General features: G+C 31.7%; 1 protein-coding gene across 2 annotated transcripts in view; it reads left to right on the plus strand.

The window, feature by feature from the left end:
* Positions 1-23,165, plus strand: part of LOC145334961 (uncharacterized) — a 43,229-nt gene extending 20,064 nt beyond the window's left edge. For both annotated transcript variants that reach the window (XM_080180602.1, XM_080180611.1), the window contains 11 exons: positions 12,180-12,664; positions 12,861-13,008; positions 13,387-13,579; positions 13,903-14,005; positions 16,645-16,801; positions 17,475-17,541; positions 17,943-18,064; positions 18,406-18,510; positions 18,806-19,003; positions 21,207-21,311; positions 21,642-23,165. In XM_080180602.1, coding sequence (XP_080036728.1) covers positions 12,180-12,664; positions 12,861-13,008; positions 13,387-13,579; positions 13,903-14,005; positions 16,645-16,801; positions 17,475-17,541; positions 17,943-18,064; positions 18,406-18,510; positions 18,806-19,003; positions 21,207-21,311; positions 21,642-21,653 — 1,695 coding nt within the window. In that variant the 3' untranslated portion in view covers positions 21,654-23,165. The remainder of the gene's footprint in view (positions 1-12,179; positions 12,665-12,860; positions 13,009-13,386; positions 13,580-13,902; positions 14,006-16,644; positions 16,802-17,474; positions 17,542-17,942; positions 18,065-18,405; positions 18,511-18,805; positions 19,004-21,206; positions 21,312-21,641) is intronic.
* Positions 23,166-23,497: the final 332 nt, after the last annotated feature.

The following is a 23,497-nucleotide window of genomic DNA, read 5'->3' on the forward strand; positions in this document are numbered from 1 at the left end:
AATAAGTAAATATACTGAAAAGCAAAATAAATGATTAACCATTTAACAAGTACTTATTAAATTATTTGACACAATTACAATTAAAGTTACAATAAACAAATTTTTTTGTGGGTAGATGGACTTGCGAGTAAAATAAAAAAAAATTTATGCATTAAGATAGTTATTTATCGCATCGAATTTAGACAGCGTTCTGCGGATAGTAAAATGAAAAATTAAAGGATTAAAACCCTTGAGTCGAAAGCCTGGGCAAACAAAACTGGTATTAATTCTATTATTTTTCATCTTAATATTCGTAGAAAATTGTTTGTGTAATACGATGATATATATTTTTCAGTATGGCTGAGAAATACTTCTAATGCAGTGGATATCAATCGGGTTTGAAGCCATCTTGAAAATAAGATAACCTTATTTCACGCCTAATCAAATACTTTTTAATTGTCTGAGTTTGCCTATCCCTTTATTCCATAATTTGTATCTCATTATTTTGCTTTGAGAAAATGACTTATTTGAATATGATATGAAAGAATCAGGGGGAGAGTAGGGGAGGAAAGGAAAATAAACAAACATAATTTCATGATAAAAGATTTTCTCGTATTCATTCGAATCCGGTGGACAGGAACCGGTTCTCATCCATACGAAAAAACTATGTCTAGCATCGTTTTATATCCAGTTTTCTACGAATATAGAAATGTACAATCATAAGATTAAAACCAGTTTTTTTAGCCGGTACCTCCGGCACCTCGGGGCTAAAAAAACTAGTTTTAATCTTATAATTGTACATTCTATATCCGCGGAAAGCCGTTTATAATACGATGCGAGAAATAACTATTCCTACATTCAATGACAGAACAAGGAGGAATTAGAAGATATAACTAATAATCTTCTCTTTAAGATCATATGCAGACGTTTACTATCTAAGATATTATTGAATACAAGTTTTGTATATTGTAACTTACTCTATGTTGGTTAGAGTCCAGTTAATCTACAGCCCTTTCTTCTCCTCATATTTGACTCAATTAGGGGGTGTAGATGCTAGTCAAGGGGGATGGTCACATAGGGAAGTGTATTCACCCCACATAATTTTGCTAGATGGTTAGATAGACCCTCCTACATCCCCCTTCTGCATGACTCTGAGTTCATATAATTTTTCAACTTGAGTTCTATCACTACTTTAGAAAAAAAACTGCCAAATAATGTATAAATTAATTTATTGAATCTATTGATTTTCATGTGTTCAATGTCTTAATATGATGTTTAATATATTGAAGAGAATCATGCTAGGGAGGAAGTGTTTACCATGCTTCTAGTAAGTACATTAAGTCAAGAATTAGACATAGATATTAGTCCAATAATTATAATTCATTTTAGCCAAGAATTTGATGGTGTTAAAGAGAAAAAATAAACAAATACCTTCATTCAAATGGGGAATTTCTTAGTAATTGGAATAAGACATAGATCTTTTTAAAGGAAAATTGCTATGGATTCTTTTTCATTGCTAAATCCTAAATCCATGAAGTTATGTTACATACATACAAATACTTACATTTTATACCGGCCGCAAACAAACACACACAGAAACACCCACACATTAACACACATATACACACATACAAACATGCTTCACGTTCATTGATCTTGGCAGGAAAAAAAATCAGAAATAAGGGCCACTTGTTTATGTGTGTGTGTTTGTGTGTGTGAATGGCTTGGAATTTTGTAATAGTATTTAAAAGGGGGAGGGGGTATTATGGGGGGGATGTAATATAGTGTGGGTGGGAGGACAGAATGACATGTTTGACAAGTTTTCCAATATACTAGAACCATGGATGTGGAGAGGGGGGGGGGGGGGGGTTATAGGAGATAAGGATGAAATGTAGAGGGGAAAAATCCTGAAACCTAAAAGTTTTAAATGCTTTTAAATTCAAGAAAATTAATTAATTACATATTTTTTATTATTGTAGAAAAAAAATTACAACCATTTTTAGTTTTTGGCATGTATTAATTGAGTTAACAGAATTTATTAAGCATTTTTTTGGTGTTTTGGATTTGTATCCTTGATTTTAATCCTCTTATTTTGAACAGGTATACACATACATGGGGTGAATGCTTGTGGTTTCAATTGATTTAATAATTAGAATTACCTCAGATAAAGGCTTTGAATGCCAAATCATGATTAAACTTTATGTAACATAACACAGGGATCTAAAAAGATAAGAAAATAATATTATGTAATTTATGTACATCTCCATTGATGATACACAAAATTACGCCTTCTTTAGATGACAATTAGCAGTAGAAAACGTTTGGATACTCATCTTAATAAACCAACCAATCAAAAAAAAAATAGAATTCTCCAATAAACACCTAATGTCCCCTTCCTCCCTGATTACTATATCTATTTAATGATATAGGTATAATCTTAATTATTAAGAAAGTTTCCAAAAATTTGAAGTATGAGACTTTTAAGCTTATGAAAAAAATATGTTATTTGCCTTAAATATATTTCTTAAATAAACTAATATTAAATACTTCTTAATTATAATGAAATCTGCATAATTAAGTAGATAATCTAACCATATAAATGTATAGATATTTGGCATAATCATACAGAGCAGGGAAAGGTTTGAACAATCTTAAAACTGTAACTAAAAGAAATAGATAATGATTTATTAAATCTTGAAGATTGGCGAGGCAACAACGTTTAAGCTCTTTTTAGAAGGAATTAATTTGATCAAATATATGCTTTATGTATTTCCTACAAAACCAAAAAACAAAATAATTTATTTGTATAGTTGCACCAAAGTTATTTTCTCTAAATTCTTAGTTTAACGTGATCACATTGGCTTTTTTCAGATTTTTTTTTAATTTCCATTTTCTCTTCTTTTTGATACCAAAAAGTAGTTTTCTTAGTTCAATATTAGGCCACCTTCCATTTGTTTTTCTTAATATTAAACCTTGATCCTGAATTTGAGATGCTTGACTGATAATTCATGCGGCTTAACAGATTTCTCCTTTCTTAAGGAATAATAAGGATTATTCTACATTTACATATTTAGTGATTAATAAACATTTTTCTTTTTAAACCAATTATGATTTTACAAACAATATAGAATTAAAAACAAAAATACATTTGTTTGTTTTGTTATAAGGGATAACAATGTGATTCGTAGGGGGTAATTAGACAGAGTATTCTACATAAGAATTTTCAGACGCCTTTCTTTAAACAGCAATAGTTATCTTCTTACAAATGAACAGACATTTTAAAGAATCTTTTTTTCCTTTCCAATGAAAAAATATTTAGAATTGTACCTGGGGAATGTTCACAAATAAAATGTAAATAAAAAAAAGAGGTTTTTATACTTGTAAGAATAAATAAAACAAATGCACTACCTTAAACAACAAGACAAAGTATGGGCAATTATTTAAAGTACTGTTGGTATATAATGCACCCCTACGTCATGTCTGAACACTACCCGTCCCCCCCCCCCCCCCCCCCAACCCTGGTAATTTAACTTTGTTTCCTGTTGCAGCCAGTTTTTGCAGGCGGGGGTGTCGCAAAAATACTAAAAATGCAAGATATCTTTAATATATTCACCGAAAGTTACTTTAAAATGTTGTTTGTGAAAAAAACTGAAATAACTTGTTTTTAGCAAAAGCAAGGATCACTATCAATAGGAAAATTAGTCCCTATTAATCCTTATAAGCTTTACCTAACCCGACTTATCTCAATTGAATCTCACAAAATAGTTTAAAAATGTTAAATAATATGTAGGCCTTCCATAAACGTGCCCATTAAATTGTTGCCTGTTAAAATGCAAGTTTAATAATTAAGAAATTATAATATTCACATACTGTTGGTTTCCTTCCTGTTAGGTTTTCAAACAAAATCAATGAATGAATTTCTCACGCTTTAAATTTCTACCGGCTAAACTTCATTTTTTTTCACATGGCTTCAAAATTTGATTTGATTTGTAAAGGTCATTATTAGGTATTCTTTTGTTCATATGGTGCAATTTTAATTATATTTTGAAACTAATATCAATTTTGATGCTAAGCCACTAGAGTCTAAGCGCGAAGTTTTAATAGAAAGATAGTTTTTAATAATTGAAACATTTTAACCATCAAATATTGATTTAATTATCATCAAATATCAAATACGCGTGTTAAACTTATAAATTACTAATATTAATACTTACAAAATTTCAATGAAATAGCCCTTTTTTATAATGGTTGAATAGTTTTTATTATATACCAAAAATGTTTAACCTTTTGGTTCAGAAACCTTCGAAATTCTACTAATTAAAAGAATATGCTTCACTTTGAAGCATAGTATAATTGGTGTAGCTACTTCAGAGATCTAAACCTGCTTCTTTAGTACAGATATAATCCATAATACTCTAAACTATTTATTGTAGGGGGGTGTAAAATTTCTGACCAAGTTTAATCTTAAAGCTTTATAATTGAAAATAAAATGACGAAGCATTTTTTTTCAAAATTGCCCATTCTTATTTCTACCGGTTTTGGTTGCTATTTTTAAATTCCTTAATTTTGGACTGTTGACTTTAATGACACTTTAAATGACCAAGATGTTAATAAAGTTCACTTTACCTACATTTATTCTTTGTATGTACATTTATTAAACAACTTAAATTAATCTTTGTTAATGTTAATAAATTAGGGTAGTGCGGGGTTATTCCGGTCAATTTTTTGCTTCAACTTAAAAAAAATCATACTTCCCAAAAACTTTTTCCGGTTTTTAAGAGTGCAAATGAAAGATATGGCAATAAGGAAGAAGCCTGTCTTGGTCCCATTAAGATCTCGCAACTAGAAGTCGGTCAAAAATCGGTTTTAAGGGCGGCGGTTGGCCTATACCGGAATAACCCCACCAGTGGGGCTATTTCGGTCAGTTGACTTTGGGGGGGTGGAACACCCCCTTAAAATATTTTTTTTTAACATTTTAAACTATGAGTAGAAAGCTGAGGTCATTAGCTTTCTAACGGTACTAGTCGCATGCAGATCAGACAATTTTTTGACCACATTTTGCCCATTTTAAAAAAGTCGGTAAAACCGCAAAAAAAAACATCGATTTTTTTCATGCAAACTTTTAAAAAAAAATCATACTTTTTATTATATGATTAGGTTTTTTTAAGCTTTATACATAAATTAGAGGCAATTTCTGATTCGCAGGTCTTGGAATTTCTTGAAAAAAGTGATTTTTTCCCAAAAAATTTTTAATTTTAAAAATCCTGCCAGTTTTGACAGCAGTTTTTGATACATTTTTTCTTGTCTCAAATTGGCTAGGATTGACCTACAAGGGTGGTTGAGGTGTCTAAAGATGCAAAATTACATGCCTGACAATTAACTCGAAATGATATGGGGTCTAACTCTAATATTTCAACACATTTTATGCAACAGGAATTTTGAAAATGCAAAATCTTGAATATGTACTCTAAATCTTGGAGATAGAACCCATATCCTGGGGAGCTTTTGTTAGGACATGCAAAGAGCTTTCTATAGACACCTTAAACATCTTTCTTGCTTAATCCTAGCCGATTTGACATAAAAAATCCAAACCGCGCAAAAATCGCGAACACCCTCTTATACGAAAAAGATGCAACACAATGCCATCGAAGGTGATTTGACTTTTGTGTCAGAACCTGAATTGGGACATAGTGCATTTCATTACCCTAGGTTAGGTAACTTCATTTCACTTTTCAATAAAATCTAAAATGCAGCCGTTTTTGCAGGAGGTACCATTTTCTGTGAAAATTTTAGAGGAAAATTAAACAGTTTTTAGTTAATTTCTACTTCTATTTTCTACTGAAGAAAAAATCCTTTTGTGTATATACAGAATCATTGTTGTTACTTAATCTTATCAAAAAAAAAATTTAAAAACTAACCCATAATAGCCGATTTTTTATTTTTTTCAATATGGGTAAAATAAAAATATTACCACTTCCAAAGGGTTAAAATCAAAATTTCAAAGCTCTAAAATGTTGTTCATCGAAAATAAATAGCAGTTTATAAGGACTTTTTGCATCCATCTTCTCATTTAACAGGGAAAAAAACAAAAATAGAATCTATCTTTTCAGTGTTGACATAAAAAAAGCATTTGATAAAAACTATAAAAAAATTAGTTTTTTAAAAGTGCTAAAAAGTAATACAGACTATTTAGTCTTTACCTCTGACATTGAAATAGATGTAAAAAAAGTCAATTTATTATAGCAGCCAATTAAAATAAATTTTCTTATGGAAATTCTCATCAGAGCATTACTGATAAACCAAGTTCTTATTGGATAACATAAGATTCTTTAAAAATTTGTATTCTATGAGAAAATCATGTTTTGAAACGGACATTTAAGAGTAGCTTCAAGTGACTAGCTGTTCCCAGAGTGAGAGATACCAATGTTTATTACACTAGTCCTTAAAGTTTTACAATTATGTTTCTTATTTGTTGGTTTAACAACTTTGAGGACTTTTTTAATTGGTTAGTTTATTAAGTTGACTGTTCAAAAGTTTCAACCACTAATCTTAAGCTCCAAAGAAGGTAGTTTTATGTTTTAATATTGGGGATGTACATCAATTTATCGGCATTTGTCTTTAGATCCCTTTAGATCCATGAGTTGTTCTACCCTTTGACTTTAGGGCGATATTGATCTTGAAAATAGTCTAAAACCACACCAAAATAAAAGTGCAACCAAGTTGGACCACCGATTTCCGAGAATTTTGGATACAAACAAAAAACCTTTGTACTGTATGTATATTAGAATGACAAGATTGAATGTTTAATGTCTATTTTATAGGTAAAATTGTCTTTCTAAATCACGCTCTCTTATTTACCCTCTCTCTCTATCTCTCTCAATCAATCTCCCTCTCTCTCTTTGTTTCTCAGTCTCTTTCTCTCTGTATTCAAGGGTGATAAAAGGGAAATGCAGTTCTTTATAAAATGTTGTTTCATGGGGTTGTATACACCCCCTTCTGCACGCTTATGATCCAAAATATTGCAGACTATATTGTAGCATACCCTTTTTAAAAGCGAAGCTTTTCTATAATTAGGGTCGGTCCGTCCGTACGTCCGTCCGTCCGTACGTCCGTCCGAGATAGATAGCTTTTATTCGTTAATTTAGGCATGTTAGAATTGTCCTATCGATTTCAAACTTTGCATGATGATTCCTATAGTAGTTGGGTACGATTTAGAAAGCGTAGCAACTCTATAATCATTACCAGAATGTCCGTACGTCCATTTTAAACATGTTGATTTTTCTACTTTTTTAACAACAAATTTTCAAGTGTTTTAATTATCCGTTTAATCTGATTTTTGGTATATTGATTATTGGGACAACAAAGAACAATATTATAAGCGAAGCAACTCTATAATTAAGTCCAAAAATGTAAGTATGTCCATAAACATTATCCTGGTTTTAAGCAGTTTTTCAACAAATTTACCTACAATTTTGATTCGACATTTATACATTTATGTTCCGATTTTTCAGTTCAGATACTATACAAGTGTTAATGTCCGTTTGTCCTACCGTTTCAGTGCTTCGCTTTTATGGATGTTGTCATCCTTGTTCCAAAATGATCATGTTTATGGGTTGCACTTGTTTTTGAGACATAGCAGCAGTAGGTCTTTATTTTGTCTTTAGTTATGAAATTTGTTTAGGCTAAGATTCGTACCTTTCTCTACCATGTGCAGATTTGCTGAATGCTATAGAAATATTACTATTACTTGGATGTTGCACCAGATTTTCGTGTACTCTAATAAAGTAATTCTCAAAGCCAGCTAAAGTTAAAATACCCCAATCCACCCCCTGGATGAAAAAACTATAATAAACGAGGTACATATTAGCTAGCTAAATTGGCGACAAATTTTCCCTTGTTAATACATACATGTATTCTATATACATTGCTAAAGTAAACCAGGTTTTAAAAATATAAAAAATATACACGGACATTGGAATTATAGAATAGCTTCGCTACTAATAATGGATATATTATTATTTGGATTTTCATGTTCTCTAATAAGGCTAAATTAACATTTCCCCCTCTACCACATTTATATCCTCCCCTCTTTCTGGATGAACAAACTGACCAATACATGGGTTTCATGTTAGCAAGCTTAATTGACGACAATTTCCCCCTGTCATAATATCCATGAATATTCTACATCCATTATTAAAATTGTGACTATTTCTAAATTATGTTTATTTGGGATTAAGTCGGACAGAAAAACATTGTTTTTAATCATATTATGTAAAACTAGGGGATGCGCCACTAGCATCTAGAAGCTTTTAATTCAAAGGGATGGGGAAATTCCTAAAATCATTCCTGGACCAGGTAAAAGCAGTTAGTGAAAGGTTAGTAGAATAAAACCTTCAATCACATTTTCTACCGAATCCAATTTTTGAATAACATAGTTTAAATAAAGCGACACTTTTCAAGTTCGAGAGTTTAAATAAGAATTATTTATAAAATAATCTACATTTCTAGTTATATACTGCCATGCTAGTCATATATATGTCAAGATAAAATTAAAAAACTTTTTTATTCTTTATTTTAATTCTTTAAAGATTAAATAGATTCTACTTTTTAAAAGCTACTCTTTAATTTGAAATGTCCATTTGAAAACATGATTTTCTTATACAATACATTTTTTATAGAATCTTTTTACAAAGGAGCATTTAGTATGTTATCAAATAAGTCCTTGGTTTATCAGTAATGCTTTGGTGAAAATTTTGTAAACAAATTATCATAATTGATAAATGAATAGATTTTTTTTACATCTAATTAAATGTCAGAGGTAAAGTTGAATAGTCTGTATTACTTTTTAGCACTTCTTTAAAAAATTATTATTTATATTATTAATCAAATGCTTTTTTTATGTCAACATTGAAAAAACTGATTCTATTTTTGGGTTTTTTCCTGTTAAATGAGAAGATAGATGTAAAAAGTCCTTATAAACTGCTATTTATTTTCGATGAACAACATTTTAGAGCTTTGAAATTTTGATTTTAACCCTTTGGAAGTGGTAATATTTTTATTTTACCCATAATGAAAAAAATGAAAAATCGGCATTTATGGGTTAGTTTTAAATTTTTTTTTTTGATAAGATTAAGTAACAACAATGATTCTGTATATACACAAAAGGATTTTTTCTTCAGTAGAAAATAGAAGTAGAAATTAACTAAAAACGGTTTAATTTTCCTCTACAATTTTCACAGAAAATGGTACCTCCTGCAAAAACGGCTGCATTTTAGATTTTATTGAAAAGTGAAATGAAGTTACCTAACCTAGGGTAATGAAATGCACTATGTCCCAATTCAGGTTCTGACACAAAAGTCAAATCACCTTCGATGGCATTGTGGCAAGGGTTTCATATGGAATTTTAAATCTTCTAGCAGTCTTTCTAATAGACATACCCCTTCTTACATGAGCCAATGCAGCTGATACATCTTCAGGAAAATATTTAAGGCGTTCCTTTGGGTGATATACTCTTCCCATTACTATAAAAATGTGTCTGAAAAATTTTTAATGTCTTTACAAATTGAAAAGCTTAGGCAACAAAACGTGACATAATACAAGCAGTAATATGACTAGTAATGTACATCACACAACAGGCAAGGCAATGATTAAAGCTTAGGTCATGCATTTAGGTTGTTTATGCTTCCAGATCACCTAAATAAAACATTAGGGTATTATACAGTTATAAATACAGTAATAAAAAAAAGTAAAAAAAGTGACCGGAATAGACCCTTTTTTTGAGACGAAAAAAAAATTATGAAAAAATCAAGTTAGAACAACGCCTCCAATTGCAAACAATAAATAAATGCCATATCTTTCATTTTACAAAAACCCGGAGGTCGATAGGACTTACCATTTTTTTACAATTTTAGATTGAACATGGCCTATTTTGAAATTTTTTTTTTGCAAATTTTTTGCAACTTTTTGAGGGCAAAAAAATCATAGAAGGAGTAATCTGACAAAAATTTGCTGAAGTAAGAAATGAAAGTATAGGCAATAAACTATAACTTTGCTTTTCTGAAGATCTCTCGCAAACGTTTAGAACACCGTTAAAAAACGGTTTTAAAAAAGTTGGTCGAGTGACCGGAATTAGACCCCCCTACCGCATTAACCCCGCACTACCCTAATCTTAAAATGGTAGATAAATATTTATAATTGTTCACACAAAAAACAACATGGGGAATACTTAAATTTCCATTCCGGATGTTTTGTCCATTTAAATTAGACCTCCATGGAAACCACATTTCCTACATAGATACACCTGACAGGAAACTGGAAGCTAGAACATGGAAAATTATTCAATTTATTGTTGCAGCGTAGCTTTTCTAGAACTCACCCCTGTCATTGTAAACTTACTTATATTACAAAGTAGTTTGTATGTTTGTCAAATTGTCTGTGTGCATTTACATTATTTTTCTTTTAAATTCTTTCAAACAACTAACTTTCATAACTGGTAAAGATATTTAACACTGTTTTCGTCCTTGTTTACTTTTTTGTATGTTTTTAATTCATGTCTTGAGAAAGTTTTGGCTTTAATTCTTAATTCAATGTGAATAAACTACCATCTGCTAAAACAACGATATTTTTTATCATAATTAAAATGAAGTTTAAAATTAATTTTAGAATTAACAAATTATTTTCCTTTAAACAAAAACATGACATTTAACTCATGTTTAACTTTATGATTCTTTCTTTAAATATCAAATGCACAGTTTTTTTGTTACTCTATAACTGTTTGCGAATAAATTGCATAATTGCAATTTACGCGCGTATAAATGGATATATATAGCGGCATTGTGCATATGTGCACGTTTGGTTGTGTGTCTCATCGGCTCCCAACTCGTGTAAGACTTTGCGGTACTTTTCTGAAGTTAAAATATACAAAATATGTAGGTTTGAAAATCTATTAGGTATACATTTTGAAATAATTGAAATTATGATTTTTTTTATGAAAAAGAGAAAGGACGCAAGTAGATTTATTGCAAGGCATTTATTTTAGTTTAATTCACAATGTAAAATTTAAAAACGAACTCATGGATCTTTGCAAAAAAGAATAAAACAGAGGAGCATTGATAATTCATATTTTATGATCTTTTATATGCTTCTTAAAGAGTCTTTGTTCCTTGCAATAAAGGAAAAAAATACTTTGTTTAATAAATCAACTTTATCCTTGTATAATGATTATTAAATAGGGATGGTTTAAGGGGGGGGGGGAAGTTTGTACACTTATAGGAAATAAAAATTCAGTACCAAAGTTTGGGAGGGTCGTATGGGCTTGTTTTTAAAGTTATCAACCTAATTCTTTTTGTAGGCTCTCTTATATGACTTGATATACACGGAAAACTTTGAAAATTGAATTTTGGGACTTTCCCTCTAGGGGCTAGTGGGGCAAAAGACCCCCCAAAACACTAAAATTTTAAGTTATGAGCTTATTTTCAAAGATATCGAGCTGATTTTTTAAATGGAAGCTTTTATTGCATAAATGAGTTGATTAGCCATCCCATATTTCATTTTTGCACCTTACCTCTAGGGGCATGTAAGCTCAAAACTTATAAATTTTGTATTTGGGGGGGTTGTTTTACTCCAAAAGCCCCTAGAAGTAAAGTGCAAAAATGAAATATGGGGTGGCTAATCAACTCATCTATGTAATAAAAGGTTCCATTTAAAAAAATTAGCTCGATATCTTTAAAAATAAGCTCATAACTTAAAATTTTAGTGTTTCGGGGGGTCTTTTGCCCCACTAGCCCCTAGAGGGAAAGTCCCAAAATTCAATTTTCAAAGTTTTCCGTGTATATCAAGTCATATAAGAGAGCCTACAAAAAGAATTAGGTTGATAACTTTAAAAACAAGCCCATACGACCCTCCCAAACTTTGGTACTGAATTTTTATTTCCTATAAGTGTACAAACTTCCCCCCCCCTTATGGTAACGGTTGAAAGAATCAAATAAAACAAATTGAAAACAACATTTTAGTTAACAACTATTTGTTGTGAAGGGTTTTTGTTTTAGATCGTATATATTCACCGTGGTTTTGTTTATAATTATTATTCATTTCATGGAAACAAAAATGGAATCTTATCTCTGCTGGCACTCGAACCCATCGCCTATTGAGATTATACTTTTTTGTGTTACTCTTGTTCTAATCCCGTCCTTTTATTTCAGCCTCACTGGGGAGATGACACTGACGAGTTTCTGCGCTCCATGCTTACGGGCTCCGAAATTTCCACAGAGGTTGACCTTGGCCTCCACTCGGACTCCACCGGTCTCTCCGACACATCCTCCGACTCCGGCGTTGTGGAGCTCGACCCCTACCGGCGCACCCTGTTGTCGCCAGGTCTGGACGACGGGCCGACTTCGCTGATGTCCCCCGGATCACTCTCTTCGTGCAGTGAGTCCAACACAAGTTTCGGCAACTTTACAACGACGACGACATCCGTGGGCAAGAATGAGGTGCGCGGACTTAGCTTGGTCGATTACATCGGCGGCGACGCCTCGTCAACGGGTCAAGACGAGGGCCTCGCCGATCCGATGTTCACGGTCGATCCGCTGAAGATTGACAGCATGGATCTGGAACCGATGAAATTTAATGTTGGCAATGTTGCCAGACAACAGATTCCTGTCCAGGCCACTTTTGTACAACAGAAAAGGTATTTATATTAATAATCTTCTCTTAGACAGATAAGTATGGCAACATCCATTAAAGCGAAACAAAAAATCGACTTTTAGATAGGAAGCCAAAATATTGAAGGAACTATATCTTTATACTTATATTTAGAGACTGTTTTACTCAGAGATTTCTATCTCGTTAATAACTACTTACTTAATTTAAATATTTTATTTCAGCTTCGCTCCTGTAGTAATGAACAACAACAACAACACTGTAAGCACAACAATGACTAGTAGCACCCAATCAATGAGCAGCAGCACCCCGGTTCACACAATCAACACCCCGGTACACACCATCAACGCCCTCGCCAGTCTAGACCCACTGGTAAATACTTTATTATAAAATTATCTAATTACTAGGAATTAAATCTCAAAAAGCACTTCATTTGAATTTTATTTTTACATTGCATCTACTTTTTAAGTTACTAGCTGCTGCGCCCCTCGCATCTAACCGAAAATAAACGACAAAAAGTAGTCTTAAACTATCTTATAAAAATAAATAGCCTAAAACATATACCTAGTCTTTGTAAAGCTTCCTTAAAATGGAGAACTAAATCAGTTCATTAATTAATTAAATTTAATTAAGATTCAGACAAAAAAGAACCTTACTACTTTATATTGTAGGATATTATATTAGTTATGTAATGAAGTCATTATTGCATACTCTTTATTATTTTGTTTATTATTATTCTTTTTTCTACAGGTAAGCACAAGCACGGGAACCACAACGATAATTCTGCCCGCCATTGGGGCTCACACAGCAACAACTATCCCGGTGACGGCGGCAAACGCTGCCGCTGGCATCGGTATGACATTTACCTCGCACAGGCTGGCGCCCAGGGATCCCGGGCCGCTGGCAAAACGGAGACGGGTCAGCGCTTCATCTACAGATTCAGGTAAACTTTTACCTCTCCAATATTCCAAATCAAAATGATCAAGGATCTAAAGGGATAAGAAAATTGCTTGATAAACATCCGCAATGACGATACACAACATACTTCTATGTAGATTACAAATAGTGGTTGAAACGTTTGACACTTAACTAAATAAGCCAACAAATTATTAATTCAATTTAAGTCCCCAAAGTGTAAGTCAAAGAATAAAAAAACTTTATGATAAAACTTTGGAGACTATTGTAATAAACAGCTTAACTTCCCCTCTCTTCCTGATAAATGATATTTGGTTAAAGTATCTATTTGATATTTATATTTAATTTTAGGTTTAGAAGATAACAAATATCCTCGCCTGGAGATGAATGATGAAGAGCTAAAGATGGCAGCTAAAGAGGGAATGACATTCCCCAAGTTTTACCCCCTTACAAGGTAATACAAAGGGGGAGGTCATTTTCTAGTAAATTCCGTAAAGGTGTGTAAAGGTATGTGTGTTATAAGGCCTAAAAATAGTAGTAGAACGATAAGGTGCTCCCTATTGTTCTATTCAGTAGGGAATACAAATATATAGAGCACCTTATCGTTCTACTACTATTTTTAGGCCTTATAACACACACACCTTTACGGAATTTACTAGAAAATGACCTCCCCCTTTTTATTTTTAAATGTATGGCACATTTTACATAGCTAAGCTTCTGTCAATTTATAGAAAGCTTTTTTTAAATTTTTTATCTTTTTAGAATGTTTTTAAATGTATTAAACTCTTTGTTTAATGGGATCTCCATCTTTCTTTTGTCTAAAAAATATTCTATTTAATCTTATATACTTATATTGATTTCCTTTAAGTAATATTTATTTTTAAAAGTGAAGCTTTTCTATAATTAGGGTCGGTCCGTCCGTACGTCCGTCCGTCCGTCCGTACGTCCGTCCGAGATAGATAGCTTTTATTCGTTAATTTAGGCATGTTAGAATTGTCCTATCGATTTCAAACTTTGCATGATGATTCCTGTAGTAGTTGGGTACGATTTAGAAAGCGTAGCAACTCTATAATCATTACCAGAATGTCCGTACGTCCATTTTAAACATGTTGATTTTTCTACTTTGTTAACAACAAACTTTCAAGTGTTTTAATTATCCGTTTGATCTGATTTTTGGTATATTGATTCCTGGGACAACAAAGAAGAACATTATAAGCGAAGCAACTCTATAATCAAGTCCAAAAATGTAAGTATGTCCATTAGGGTGGGTCGATTTTGGACATTTTTTTCTGAGGCTAAAGCGGGGATCTGCACTCAATTTATATAGATATAATACACCTCTGGATGATTTAAAATTTATCCTAAGTCTTAAAACCGCTGACGACCAGACATTCAATAGTAAAGCTATTTGTAAATGGGAGTCAAAAATTTATTGAATCAGAACTATGGCTTCATGGTGCTCCCTGGAAAGGCCTTGAGGAGCTGAGTCAGGAACTTTTGTCCGTTTCAAAAAATCTCGTTCCTAGCCTGAGAAAATCTAAAAAACCTCTACAAATTGGACAATTCTCAATAAACCTTAAAAAATTGTGTTTTTTTAGTGATTTCTAAGGCTAGGAACGAGATATTTTGAAACGGACAAAAGTTCCTGATTCAGCTCCTCAAGGCCTTTCCAGGGAGCACCATGAAGGCATAGTTCTGATTCAAAAAATTTTTTGAATGTCGTCTTTGCATACTAATAAGTAACGAATTATATTTTTAAGTGGTCGTGTTCTAAAACTCAATTTTTTAAAATTCTTTTTCGGTCAGAAATGTTTTTAGGGTTAATTTTATCTGTTGCATATCCCCGCTTTGTCTAATTCCGATATGAACCCGCCCTAATGTCCATAAACATTATCCTGTTTTTAAGCAGTTTTTCAACAAATTTACCTACAATTTTGATTCGACATTTATACATTTATGTTCCGATTTTTCAGTTCAGATACTATACAAGTGTTAATGTCCGTTTTTCCTACCGTTTCAGTGCTTCGCTTTTATGGATGTTGTCATCCTTGTTACATTACACATATATATTGTTATCTAACATGATAAAAATCTTTTTATTATTTCTACACGTTTTCCAAGTACACCTGTAAATTTTATATTATGTAAATAACAATATATAAGAAGATTATAATAGTTACACGTAGGGATTTTATTAGTTATATATGCATTAGAATTTAGGATTTAAGCTGCTCTATAATATATTTTCTTCTAATATTTTTATTCTATTTGAAAGTGTTTAATGCAAGGTACATTCGAACCCCTAACTCATTTAACATCAAGCAAACAAAAGTTATAACAAATGTTTTAATATATACAATAGAAAAGTTTTACCACGTGTTTTTTCTTCATTAAAAGTCCTGTCTGAATTAGCCATATGTATATACGTATATCATTTATATGAAATTTGGGATTTTTGAAAATTTCACTTTAGTAAATAGAAACAAGTTTTGATACAGATTTTGAAATCTGACTAATGAATAACTTTTTCATATAGAATTTACCCACTTATTAATATGATTAATTCTGGTTTTAAGCTTAAGTAGTATTTCTAAGAATGAGTAAACCTAAACGTGTTGAATAAAAATGTATTATTCATTGTCTTATCCAGGGTGTCGGAGCCGTATGATTTTGATGCGGCTCCGGCTCCAGCTCCGCTTCCGGCTCCTACCTTAAAATTAATATATAAATTTATTTTCATTATTGAATTTGATAAAATAAAATAAATAATATAAAATATTTTGCTTTTATTTGATTAAAGCTATATAAAAGTAGAAGGATGTGTGTCTATTTGTTAAGTAACAATAGTTTTTCAGTTTATTATATGGAAATAGACCGTTGCCAAATTATAATATTACTTTAAAAAATCATTTTTAGCTAGTCCGGAGCTGGAGCCGTTTTTAACGAAAAAATCTAAAAATCTAACAATATTTATTCATATGACCCCTTAGATCTAACAAATGATCCAGCATCTCAGTAAATAGTTTTTCCTATATAAAAACCTATAAATCTAGCAATATTTGTTCTCATAAATCTAATAAAATCTTGTTTTAGGGAGGAAGAAAGAAATTTGAAGAAGATTCGGCGCAAGATTAGAAACAAGTTATCGGCCCAGGACTCGCGGAAACGGAAACGGGAATATCTTGATTCTATGGAGGACAGGGTCAAAGTTTGCAATGATGAGAATGAACAACTTAAAGAGAAGATTGAGGTAGTTTTAGATTTCTTTTAAATGTAGAGTAGATTATTCAATTGTTACTTTATATTGTACTAGCGGCTACGCCCCTAGAGGCCTCTAGTGGCACTTTAAATGTTTTTTTGTCATTTCTCTTGGGAGGGTGGTGGTACCCTCCCCCAAAATAGTTATAAACCTTCCCGGGACTTATGAGAAGCTACCCTGTTAAGGAGAACCCGATCGGTTCAGCGGTTAGCGAGATCCTTCGGTACAGACACACAGATACACACACAGACATCCTGTTACTTTAGTATAAGGATAACATGTTATGCAAATATGAAAAGTAAAAAAAATAACTTATGTTGTAAGTACAAACGGATGCTTTCCCTCTCAGTGCCTAAAGAAAACAGAAAACCCTTCCCCCTTATTTAAAAAAACTCGTAAAATAATTTTTTTTTCTGATACTGAACCCCTGCGTGGGCCCTACATTAGCTAAGCTACCCTGTACTAAAAGTAACATAACTGAAATAAGAAACAAACAACTAAAAGCACCATCACCTTCCCCCCTTATTTTTAATTTATTTCAAAATAAGGGGCTGAGGTTTCTGTGCTTGGGAAACCGCCATAACTTTTAGTTTCAACACAAAAATAGACAAGTATACAAATTTCACTTATTTCGTAATCTTGTTATAATATAAATAAATTTCAGGCCCTTGAAACCCAGAACAAAACTCTTGCCGCCCAACTACGTCGTCTGCACCAGATGGTTGTCTCAGGTAAATATGATTATCCTTGTTTTTTTTATTTATTACTTCGAAAATATATGTAATTAATTAAAAAAAAACGATGATAATTTCCATGAATGCAAAGCTATAAAAGGAGGACGAACGTATATAAACAATTGTAGAGCGTCAGAACTAAATAAGCAGAATATAAATTTATATTAGTCTAAACAAAAATGTATTTAAATACTTCCTTTTATATTATTGTATCTTGTTGTTCTATGAATAAGGATTTCAAAAACTAAGATGAATTAAATAATATATCATACGTAAAAGTGTTATCACAAAAGAAAAAAAATCAGCATGTTTAATGAACTTTGAAATTGATGGGACTAGATTCCTAATATTTCTCGGCTATTTTGTAATGTGAAATAAATCTATCTTTATAATTGTAGGTGGTTCCAGGAATGGACAGACCAGCACTGCTCTCATGGTTCTACTTCTATCTACAGCTCTCTTCCTCATCCCTGGTCTCAGCCCGGACCAGGGAGAGGCTAAACCAGAAATTGACATACAGGTACATTTTCTCTTTTCCCTCTTGCTCAATTTAGATGAATTCTCAAATTAGTTGGAAACTCCCTGTCCTAAAGGTGTAGATTCTATTGTAAAAAAGTAAAAGAGACGACGTTTTAAAAGCTAAAATCGAAAATTGGGGAGCGCCGACTTCACTCTCCCCCAACCTAGAGTGTCCCTAGAGGCCTCTTTGGACATATCTGCCAGTTTTCATCTATTTCTATTAATATTGAATAGGTATAAATTGTGAGTTGGATTTTAACCATATTATGGCTAAAAAGTTTTTATTCCTGCTTATTAACATTCTGTTAGTCAAATATTTTTCCTAAAATTTATTTTGTTTAGGCTGCTATTAAGATGCCCCCGCTTCCTGGTCAGTCAAGATCTCTGCTACAGTTTACACAGGACACAACAAACACGATTGCTGATTTGAATGATTTCGTAAATGAGGTGATTACTTTTGTTAAAATTTGTCTTATATAACAAAGAAGTATGAGGTTTGTCAGTGCGTTTCTTTGCATTGATTTTTTCTTTCTTGGAAAGAATTTTATTTAGACTTAGATAGTCAAAGGATATTTTCTCGTAATGGTAATTAAGGTAAAAATAACTTTCAAGTAAACATTTAGGAGTAAGGACCTTTTTTTGGGTGGGGGTGAGGGGGGCTAACACCCTCTTCCCCTTGGACGCCCTGCTTAACTTATATACATGTTGTATGTCATTGTCAAACATCTCTATTTTATTCTAGGAGGAGATGAAAGTTGAGCCGGCCTCGATTGAGACGGTGACCACCAGCCCACACTCTCCGGACATGGCGGGCAATGTTTCTCCCCCCCAGATGGACCACGACTATGCTACTCTGTACACTCTGCCTGGCGGTCAGACCGCTACCATCATCAAGCAGGAGTCGGGCAAGGCCTGGATTGAACAGGATGCACCTCCAATGGTAAGATTTCAAATCAGTTTTTCAAATATCTCACTCCTAATAACAGTAAGATGTAAATAGTACCCAAGATTTTTTTTTGATAGAAAAATAAAGAAATATGTGTTTTTTTCCTGAAATGATTTTTTGATGGAAAGTATAACAATGAATTAACCTCATGGTTGATAATTGGTCTTGGCTTTCATATTTCTTTAAACATATTTTTATCTCCAAAAAAATATGTTGATTGTGCAATGTGCATAAATGTCTGGATCTATCAAGGTCGTTCTGAACTCAAAATACAAATATAAAGATCAAATAGACGATAATAAGCAAAAGTGGGGCTCTTTTTAGAAAAAAAAATGTGTTAATTCTTGAACAAGCAGATTTTAAACATTTAATCAGAATATATAATATTGGAACAGTCTTTATAAATTGATTGATTGATATTGTAGAAAATGATAAACAAAGTGTCATATTTCATACTTGTTGTAGACAGACGCACAGATTTACATTGTAGGGTATCTTCGCCAATTTAAAACTAGATAGGTCTGCTATACAAGTGAACATTTTTTAATTGATTTAACTCCTTTGTGATAGTGGAGTAACACATGTTAATACTACGACAACGTAGAAAAAAATATTTTTAAAAGCGAAGCTTTTCTTTAATTAGGGTCGGTCCGTACGTCCGTCCGAGATAGATAGCTTTTATTCGTTAATTTATGCATGTTAGAATTGTCCTATCGATTTCAAACTTTGCATTGTGATTCCTTTAGTAGTAAGGTACGATTTAAAAAGCGTAGCAACTCTATAATCATTACAAGAATGTCCGTACGTCCATTTTAAACATGTTGATTTTTTTACTTTTTTAACAACAAATTTTTATGTGATCTAATCATCCGATTGATCTGATTTTTGGTATGTTGATTCCTGGGACAACAATGTATAATGTTATAAGCGAACAACTCTATAATCAAGTCATAAAAATGTAAGTATGTCCATAAACATTATCCTGTATCAAGCAGTTTTTCAACAAATTTGCTTAAAATTTTGCTTCGACTCTTATACATTTATTTTCTGATTATTTCGTTCTGACACTATAAGTGTTAATGTCCTTTTGTCCTACCGTTTCAGCGCTTCGCTTTTATGGATGTTGTCATCCTTGTTATTAATGCGTTTTATAAGCAGAAATGTGCCCATATTCTTGGGGCGTACCTTTAGATACAATTATAACATTAATTAAGATCTGTTCATTTTTATATTAAATATGAAAAATAAAAACGCAATATTTAAACTTTATATAACGTGAAACAAATCTTAATTAACAAATGAAACGCAAAATTAATTGGGTTTTAACATATACTCGACTACAACCCCCCCCCCCCTCCCCACACACACTTTTAAGATATTTTTTTCTCAAATTTTTTTTAACTTGATTTCTAACTTTTGCTTTTATTTTTATCTCATTTCCATATATTTCTCATCCGATTTCTACAACAATTTCTAGGACAATAACGCTTAAATAAACCTGCAATTCCTATCCTAACCCACCTACTTACCAGAATTCCAGATATTTGACACGTGGAAAGATAATGTTTTCCTTGATTGTCCTATTGTTTATCCCTGTCCACGACCACGTGCTAGCCAAGAAAATTATAGTTGTGTAGTACTTTTCATGCGGAATTCTAGCATAGCAAGCAAAAAATTTTACTCATATTTTGCGAAATTTCAAGTGCAAAGTTCACACATGTAAAATATTTGTGCCTTGAGGAAATAGAATAGAGGCAAATTATTGGAGGTTATAGCCATCAAAACATACACATTCATTGAGAATTATTAATTCTAAATGGATTATAGACTATTTCTAACAATGCCTTCAATTCTCATTTAAATATTTATTAGAAGAAAGTGTTTTTGATGACCTCAATATTGTGTTTTACTATACTATTTTTTATTTTATATATTTTGGTTTAAACAGTATTAAGGAAGTTGAAACACAATTTAACGTGATACCAGTAACCAGAGTTGAATTCTTAAAAAAAAATTGCCCCACTAAAATCAGTGAGACTCACTAAAAATTTAGAGGGGATAATTTTGCCTCACTAAAATTTTAGTGAGGCAAAAGTTTTTTTTAAAGAATTCACCTCAGTAATGTCAAAAAAATCTGTCTAAACGTTATCACGATCGAATAAAACAAGTTCTCAATTCATTTGTTTTGTTGTTCCAGGGTTATGGAAGTGCTGTTCTGAAGTACGACGAGGACAGGCAGATGAACGTGAATGTCAGCAGCTCTGGACAGGGTACGCGCACTGTTGTCCTACAGATCCCAAAGGTACTTGCAACTTTTTAAGAATTTTATTTTAAAAAATAGCACCTAATCAGTGTGTTTTTTTTCTAGGGGTCTTAATGGATAAAATACCTAATAGGCGTAAACGTAAGAAAAAATAATTTAATTACCAGTGTACTTTACAGTCCAATGATGATGATGACCCCTCTCTTCCCAGTTTGCCTTTGGGAAAACATTGCTTTACCAAGAGACTAGGGATTGACAAATGCTTGTTTCTCAATTTAAAGAAAACTATTTTTTTTAAAGAATATTTAGGATATATCAATTTTCGTTAAAAACAACCTTTAATCTTTATATTATTCTTGATATTTTTAGGGGATCCAATAATTCATTCAATGAAACATCACAAGAAGATTAGGAAATCTTCGAAAATTAGAGTCATCAAGAAATCATGCGCTCTCAACAACAACATTATAAGTACGCGTACTCCACATTCATAACACAAAAAGAACGCGGCATCTGCGCTAAAACAACAAGAAGATCACGTGCAAGTATTGGAATGTAAATCTGCACCCGCACACTAGTTATATACAAGTCTATCTATCTATTATGAAAGTGTACCAGCTCCAGTGATGACGATTATTTAAACAAAATATATGTAAATAAATAATATGTAATAATAGCGCATGATACAGAAATAATCAAGTCGATGGCGTTCTGAAGCCATTTATATGTTACATCTCTACAAATTTTACAAGATTATAGAAATTTTATTATTTATATATTATTGCAACATCTATAAATTGAATATTTACTATAAAAAAATCTAAAAATATATTATAATGTTATGTGGATTGTAAATACTGATTGTGCGTACGTACAGTACATATATCATGATAAAACCAGTGTGTTTACTATTATCTTAGAATCTTCATAGTAGATTAAATACAACATGAAAAGTACTTATTTCTAGTGCTTTATCTTTAAATCATTATCAACTCTTTTATTGAGCTATGAAGGTTCTAAATATAAATTTTTGTTTGATGGGATATTTACTTGTAGAACATCAGTTTATTATTTTATAATATTCCTATCTTAGAATTAAGAAATGAGCATAATAACTTAATAATTTTTACATAAAGATGTAGAAAGTTATGTTTTTATGTAATGTTTAGTATTCTTGAAAAAAAAGCATTTGTTTGTTATAAAATGCTCGAAGCTTAAAAAGGCAAAAAGAAACTAAATTTTATAAAAGGAAAAGACTTTTAAGAAATTTTTCACAAAAATGCAGTTATGAACTTTAAACAACCTTAGTTTTGAAATTTTATTCTGTGATAAATTAATTTATTTTTGTTAAGAACCAAGACCTTTTTATACAGTCTGGTGGTATAATAATAATTAATATTAACTTTATGTATTTAAATTTATCATAACTTACAGATTCTCCTTGCTAAATGCAATGTATCATATAACAAAATCTTTTCCTACCCTTTCTATCTTGTGTATTTTGTATTTTGAACCCTTGTGTGTAATATATAAAAATTGTGTCACTAAAAAATGAACCTTTAGCCTATGTATTCTGGCTCTTGAAGCATATTTATGTAAAAAATATGAACAGTTTCTCAAGTTACATTTGACATTTTAGATATAGACTGGGGCAGTTATAACACAAAGGTTATAAGTCCTCGAGAAAAAAAAATGCCTCGGTCAAATTATTCTGATAATAATATTTATTATACTTATGTAACTATTGAAACAGTTGATTTCAACCTCTTTTAGCTTTTATTAGAGGTTGGGTAGTTTGTGTACATCCCTCATTTATTTTAATATTTGGATTACTTTTGCGTTGTGTTGTTTATTCTTCTGTGTTCCTTGTAAATATATGATCTGTTGGTTCAATTCTGGTTTTAGTTTTTTGTTGTGTGTGACGTAGCTACTCTATACTAGCACCTAGTTGTTCCGTCATGATTATATGGATATACAATATATCTTGATATTATGGGGAAAAAATGTATTCAATTTTGAATGCTAATATGGACATCACTTATTGGTCATTTCCCTCATCATGTAGGAAGGGAGGTGATGGGTAAGTTCATGGATCATGGATTATTTTAGCCAGTTAGTAGTTTCTCTTTATTAGGCTGAGTGTCTAATAAATATATTTGTCTCTAACTCGCTAAACTGGTACCAGCGTCGATTTAGCACCCCATAGATTAAAATATTTTGATTTA

This window comes from Acartia tonsa, chromosome 2 (genome assembly GCF_053477335.1).
Source record: "Acartia tonsa isolate MP-2025a chromosome 2, ASM5347733v1, whole genome shotgun sequence".
NCBI classification, from domain to species: Eukaryota; Metazoa; Arthropoda; class Copepoda; order Calanoida; family Acartiidae; genus Acartia; species Acartia tonsa.